Source organism: Aristolochia californica, unplaced genomic scaffold (assembly GCF_029961685.1).
Source record: "Aristolochia californica isolate CCGP_79_NKW_82.1479 unplaced genomic scaffold, dmAriCali1.0.hap1 SCAF_16, whole genome shotgun sequence".
In the NCBI taxonomy this organism is placed as follows: Eukaryota; Viridiplantae; Streptophyta; class Magnoliopsida; order Piperales; family Aristolochiaceae; genus Aristolochia; species Aristolochia californica.
The window spans coordinates 11,266,297-11,273,469 of record NW_027181837.1 but is presented as its reverse complement, the minus strand read 5'-3'; the positions used below and the strand labels follow the sequence as shown (position 1 = coordinate 11,273,469).

Here is a 7,173-nt window from a genome sequence, read left to right as displayed (position 1 = left end):
CTGTGGTGACATCATGAGACACTGCTCAAGTAAGAACTTGAGACTATAATGATCAGTACGGATGAGAAAAGTACGTCCCCATAAATATGGCCACCAGTGTTGGACCTCTTTGGCCAACCCGATCAGCTCGGGTTCATATGCAGCCAATTTCTGATAACGAGAGGCCAACTGTTGACTGAAATAAGCAATGGGGTGGGAGTTTTGATGCAACACAGCCCCAATGTCCCCACCAAAAGCATCGCATTCTATGACAAACAAGTCATCCAACTTTGGGAGCTATAACACCAGTGTAGATGCAAGAGAATTCTTGAGTGCGTCAAATGCCATGGAAGCCTCCTCGTTCCACTTAAAGGAATTATTTTTAAGGAGTTTTGTCAAAGGTGTTAGAAACGGACTAAAACTCCGAAGAAATTTCCGATAATAGCTTGCCAAACCCAAGAATCCGCGTAATGCTGAGCAAGACTGAGGTTGTGGCCACTCACTAATGGCGTGAATATTCTTGGGATCAACAATGACCCCCTCATGGGAAATAATGTGGCCCAGGTAAGCAACATGAGATGCCCCAAAGGAGCATTTGGACTTTTCAATTATAATTGGTGTGCTCGCAATAAATCAAATACAATTCTCAAATATGCTAAGTGGTCATCTCGAGACTTGCTATATATGAGTATATCATAAAAAAAAGTACGAATTTCCGAAGGTAAGAGCTAAATACCTCATTCATTAGCCTCTAGAAACTAGAAAAACCATTTGATAGCCCAAAAGGCATGACCACAAATTCAAATTGGTTGTAATGTGTTCGGAATGCCGTCTTTTCAATATCTACTGAATGCATGCGAATCTGATGATACCCAGACTGTAAGTCTAATTTTGTGAAGACCCACGATCCATGTGGCTCATCGAGGAGCTCCTCCACCACCGGAATGGGAAATTTGTCTTTCACTGTCAGCGCGTTCAACTCACGATAATAAACACAAAAGCGCCAAGTCCCATCATGTTTCTTCTCGAGCAGAACTAGTGAAGAGAAAGGGGACCTATTGCTGCGAATAAGGCCCTGTTGTAGCATCGTCTAACACTGTCTTTCAATCTCATCTTTCTGGAGGTGAGGATACTGATACGGATGAACAACTACCACATCTGACCCTGGTTTCAAACATATCCGATGATCACACTGTCTGAGGGGGGGGGGGGGGGGGGGGGGGGGGGGGAGCCCTATAGGCTCACAGAAAATGTCGGAGAACCCATCAATACTGCCTACTGAATTATCCGGGGTAGTCAGAGAATGAATGTGCTGTTGTGTTCCTATCTGACTTCCTTGTAGGAGCATTTGGCTACCACGTACGACAAAACTCATTGTCAATGCAGAAAAGTCCCACAAAATGGGTCCCAACGTTTGTAACCATTTGATTCCCAACACCATATCAAAACCAGCCAGAGGAATTACAAAAAACTCAGCATGAAACAAAGTAGTGCCAATAGTAAAATTTATCACCTTGCAGATTCCGTAGCTAGGAACCTTCTCCCATTGGCCACTGAGACTGTGGCTGTCAGATGGGGAAGAATCTGTAACTACAGGTGCTGGGCTGCCATCAAACTAAGAAAATTGTGGGTGCTCCCTGAGTCCACTAGGCCCACGAGTTCCCGATCGAAGATCTGAGCTCTGACTTGCATGGTTTAGGGTGACTTTTGCCCAGTAATTGCATGCAAGAAAATTTCCGGTGGTGCTTCCTCTATCATATCCTCTGTCACCTCGATATCATCATCTTCAACCGTACAATCAAAAACAATCTTTTGCACTGACGACCAACCCGATATGGTTCATCACAGTTGTAACACAGATTTTTGGACCACCTCTCCATCATCTTAGTACTTGTCAATTTTTTTTGTGTACAGAGGTGCAGCACTGGTTCAGCCACCATGGTGTTCTTTAGCCGTTGGAATTCTCTTTGGCATGAGTCCGTCCATTGCCACTTTTGGTTTTTCTTGAGAAGGTCGGTCAAGGGGGCTGCTATAGCTGAGAAGCCCTTGATAAACCTCCTGTAATAATTTGCGAGACCATGGAAACTCCTAAGCTCAATCACCTTGGAAGGGATCGACCAGTCACGCACAGCCTCCACCTTCTTGTTGTCCATCCATATCCGTCCTCCCCCTATCCAATGTCTAAGAAAGGACACCTCTTGCAACCCAAAGGAGTACTTCTCCTCCTTGACATACAACTGATTATTTCTCAACGTTTTGAAGGTGTTTCTTGTGCTCGTCCATACTCTTGTTGTACACCACGATGTCATCCAAATAAACAACGACAAACTTGTCCAAGTATTCGAAAAATACCTCGCTCATGAGAGTGAAAAATATTGCAGGTGCATTGGTTAGGCCAAAGGGCATAACCATGAATTCGTAAGCCCCATATCTGGTTACACAAGTAGTCTTCCTCTCGTCTCCTTCAGCAATCCGGACTTGGTAATAACCACTTCGAAAAATCCAATTTGGAGAAAACTTGTGCCTCTTTCAACTGATCAAAGAGATCTGCAATAAGAGGAAAAGGGTACTTATTCTTTATAATTACCTTGTTGAGCGCCCTACAATCGATGCACAGTCTCATACTTCCATCCTTCTTAGTTTGAAACAGTATAGGGGCCCCATAAGGTGTTTTACTTGGCCTTATGAACCCAACGTCCAACAGCTCACTGAGTTGTCTTTGCAGTTCATCTAGCTCTTTAAGCGCCATTCGGTATGGTGCTTGTGCTGGCTTTCTTGCTCCGGACTCAATCTCTATGCGATGGTCCACCCCTCTCCTAGGTGGTAACCTCGCTGGAAGTTGTTCAGGCATGACATCTCTATATTCATGCAGTACGGCTTGTATCTCTTTAGAGGTAGGCATGACTTCTACATGCTCTATTGCACAAATAAAAGCAATGTAAGTAGAGCGGCCCTGCTTAAGACCTTTCTTAAGCTGGAGGGCTGATAGCATTAAGTCCTTTTTTGTTACATCTTTGTTGTCAAGTTCAGAAATAGTACAAGGACTTTGCTCGTCCATAATCCCCACTACCCCAACATGCGGCATTACAAATGTCTTACAAACCGTGAAAAACTCCATTCCCAAAATCACATTGAAATCATCCATGACAAAAATAGTAAAATTCATAAATCTAACCCACTTGCCCATCTCCACCGGGACATTCTTGGCAATGCCTTGGACTTCACGAGCAGCAGAATTTACAGCTTTCATTTTGCTCCCATCTTTCTCTCCTAGTATATTTAAGCGCCTAGCCTCCTCCTCCGAAAGGAAGTTGTGGGTGGTGCCAGTGTCCAACACTTCTCTAACAGTACATCCAGCAAGTATTAGAGAGATAAAAAGAAGTTCTCTTCAGGGTCTTATCGGAAGTGGAGCAGCCTTCTCCTCCTTTGAACGGACAACAGCATGGAGAAGTGTTAAGGAGCTCAACCTAGGCTGAATCCCTCCATTGTTCACCTTAGTTTGTGTAGCATTGAGGAACTTCTTTCTAAGACAATCCCTCGCATATGAAACAATGGACCTTCTTTTTCTGTTTGTCCCCTCATTTCTTCTCTTCTGGCCTAGCCTTTGCATTCTTTGCCCATGACTTCTTCTCCCCTTTCTCCTTCTTCTTAAAATTCGTTATACCATTGTTATTTTCCTTAGGCACTTTGTCAGCCGAATAATTCTTTCTCTCATATTCTATTAACTTTTCAGCAAAATATAAAGCTGAAGCTAATGTCTTTACTTCCCGTCTTCTCAATTCTTGCTCAGCCCACGAGAAGTAAAGACATTAGCTTCAGCTTCATCTAATGCTGAAAAGTTAACCGAATATGAGAGAAAGAATTATTCAGCTAACAAAGTATCTAAGGAAAATAACAATGGTAAAAAGAATTTTAATAAGAAGGAGAAATGGGAGAAGAAGTCATGGGCAAAGGACGCCAAGGCTAGGCCGGAAGAGAAGAAACGAGGGGACAAACAGAAAAAGAAGGTCCACTGTTTCATATGCGATGGATCATCTTAGAAAGAGGATCCTCAATGCTGCTCAAACTGAGGTGAACAATGGAGAGATTGAGCCTAGGTTGGGCTCCTTAACACTTCTCCATGTTGTTGTTCTTTTAAAGGAGGAGAAGGCTGCTCCACTTCCGTTAAGACCCTTAAGAGAACAACTTCCATTCGGAGGAGGAGGCAAGGCGCCTAAATATACGGGTAGAGAAAGATGGGAGCAAAATGAAAGCTGTAAATTCTGCTGCTCGTGAAGTCCAAGGCATTGCCAAGAACGTCCCGGTGGAGATAGGCAAGTGGGTTGGATTTCTAAATTTTACTATTGTTGTCATGGATGATTTCAATGTGATTTTGGGAATGGAGTTTTTCACGGTTTGTAAGGCATTTGTAATGCCGCATGTTGGGGTAGTAGGGATTATGGACGAGCAAAGTCCTTATACTATTTCTGAACTTGACAACAAAGATGTAACAAAAAAGGACTTAATGCAATCAGCCCTCCAGCTTAAGAAAGGTCTTAAGCAGGGCCGCTCTACTTACATTGTTTTTATTTGTGCTATAGAGCAGGTAGAGGTCATGCCTACCCCTAAAGAGATACAAGTCGTATTGCATGAAATTGAGATGTCATGCCTGAACAACTTCCAACGAGGTTACCACCTAGGAGAGGGGTGGACCATCGCATAGAGCTTGAGCCCGGAGCAAGAAAGCCAGCACAAGCACCATACCGAATGGCACCCAAACAGTTGGACAAACTGCGAAGACAACTCAGTGAGCTGCTGGACGCTGGGTTCATGAGGCCAAGCAAAGCACCTTATGGTATACTGTTTCAGACTAAGAAGGATGGAAGTATGAGACTGTGCATCGATATCAGGGCGCTCAACAAGGTAACTATAAAGAATAAGTACCCTATTCCTCTTATTGCAGATCTCTTTGATTAGTTGAAAAAGGCGCAAGTTTTCTCCAAATTGGATCTGCGAAGTGGTTATTACCAAGTCCGGATTGCTGAAGGAGACAAGGGGAAGACTATTTGTGTAACCAGATCTGGAGCTTACGAATTCATGGTTGTGCCCTTTGGCCAAACCAATGCACCTGCAATATTTTTCACTCTCATGAGCGAGGTATTTTCCGAATACTTGGACAAGTTTGTCGTTATTTATTTGGATGACATCGTGGTGTACAACAAGAGTACGGACGAGCATGAGAAACAACTTCGAAACGTTGAGAAATAATCAGTTGTATGTCAAGGAGGAGAAGTGATCCTTTGGGTTGCAAGAGGTGTCCTTTCTTGGACATTGGATAGGGTGAGGACGGATATGGATGGACAGCAAGAAGGTAGAGGTTGTGCGTGACTGGTCGATCCCTTCCAAGATGCGTGTGCAAAAGTCTTTCACTTGAAAGAGAGATGCAAAGGTCATAGATATTTTTCTATGGAAAGTGGAGCAGTATTTTCATGCAAGCAAGTTGTTGAACGAGCAAGCTAAGGTTAGTACTATTGCTATGTTCTGATCTGATGATGCTATTCTCTAGTGGAGAAGACGCATGGGAGATGAGCAAGAGGGAGAGGACCCCGTCCACACTTGGGTCGATTTCAAGAGGGAGTTGCGGAGGCAGTTCTTTCCGAAAGATGTCGAGTACTAAGCAAGGAAGGAACTTCTTGCATTAACGCAGAAAGGCACCATTAGAGAGTATGTACAATCCTTCACTTCCCTTATGCTCTGTATCTCCTATATGTCAGATGAAGATCATCACTTTTCCTTTCTTGTTGGCTTATGTGCATGGGCTGAGCAAGAATTGAGAAGACGGGAAGTAAAGACATTAGTTTCAGCTTCAGCTTTATCTACTGCTGAAAAGTTAACCAAATATTAGAGAAAGAATAATTCGGCTAACAAAGTGTCTAAGGAAAATAACAATGGTATAACAAATTTTAAGAAAAAGGAGCAAATCAAGGGATTTGAATGGAGGATCAAATCAAAGAGATTTGATAAGGGAGGATCTCTACTCTCATTGGACGGAAGCATGAGAGAAGGGAGGGGTTGAAGCCTAAAAATACCAAGGCATTCAACCCTTGTAGATTCATTCAACATAGACGAGAGGGAGAGTTTTTGTAGAGTGCTGGCCTTCCACCTTGGACGGCCACTTCTTGTAATCTTCTCTAGTATTAATACAAGGTTACTTTCTCTTCCTATTCCATTGTCTTTCTATCTTTTCATTGCTTGTGCTTCATTTGAGAGGAAGGAGTTTGCAACGTTGATCTAAGGGGTGAGAGGTTGTACTACCTTTGACGAATTGAAGGTAGGCTATCACGGGAGTTGGAGTTCCGCTAGCCTAAGTGAGTTTAGGCTCATCTGACCTCATGACAAACTGGGTGGGGGGCCTTGTACCTACCTCGGCGGAGTCTCGAACTGGCAGTGGAAGCGGATGCAGGCCAAAAAAGCCAAACAGCTCCTAAAGGCCCGTCTTTGCCGTGAGTGCCAAATTTATGAAATGAGGTTGAGGGTGGAACTTAGAGCCGCAGTTTCTGAGCTTGAGCTACCGTGGGAGATTGTTGAACAAGCCCCAACTCTCTTTTCCATCAAAGCAGATGAGCAGTTGAAGGCTTTGGCTAACAGGTCTCAGTTTTCTGGAGGCTACGATCTGTGGTCGGAGCGGGATGAGACTCAACTTTTTCATAACCAGGACTGGATCCCTTTTGCGAGGTTTTTCCCTAAAGGGGTTGTGCACAATGTCAAACTGAATGGTATTATTGACAATGTTGGGTGCACCAGTTATTCAAAAATGACGGACGTCAAGGATGATTTACTCAAGACAAGGAATGGGACTAAAAGATCGATTCTCTTGTTTGGATGCCCATGAAAAATAAGAGAGAAAAAAAAGAGAAATGTGGTTTCTCTTGTTTGGATGCACAAGGAAAATGGAAAAGAAAAGAAAAGAGAGCATGCATATTACCAACCACAGGTAATATGCATGCTCAGATTTTTAGGGAAGTTTCGTATTTCAGTCCTTCCTCAACCTATTTCCGCCATGTTCCATCTTTAGCGCTTTCAATCTCTTCATCGCACAACCGCATTTAGGCATTGCTGACCTGGGCATTGCAGATGAAAGTCACGAAATATATGTCAGCCATAGGTAAGCTCATTTCTCCCATTTGATCTCCTTCATCCTTATTCTCTCCATGC

The 7,173-nt window shown here is 43.5% G+C and overlaps 1 protein-coding gene across 1 annotated transcript; it reads left to right on the top strand.

Annotated features, from left to right (window-relative positions):
• The first annotated feature begins 6,415 nt into the window (after positions 1–6,415).
• Positions 6,416–6,850, top strand: LOC137952579 (uncharacterized). The gene has a single exon (XM_068799659.1). The coding sequence runs from the start codon at positions 6,416–6,418 to the stop codon at positions 6,848–6,850; it is 435 nt and encodes a 144-aa protein (XP_068655760.1).
• Positions 6,851–7,173: the final 323 nt, after the last annotated feature.

Bases quoted from the DNA above. Each gene is read 5' to 3' on its own strand.
- LOC137952579 (XM_068799659.1), top strand. From the start codon at position 6,416: ATGCAGGCCAAAAAAGCCAAACAGCTCCTAAAGGCCCGTCTTTGCCGT.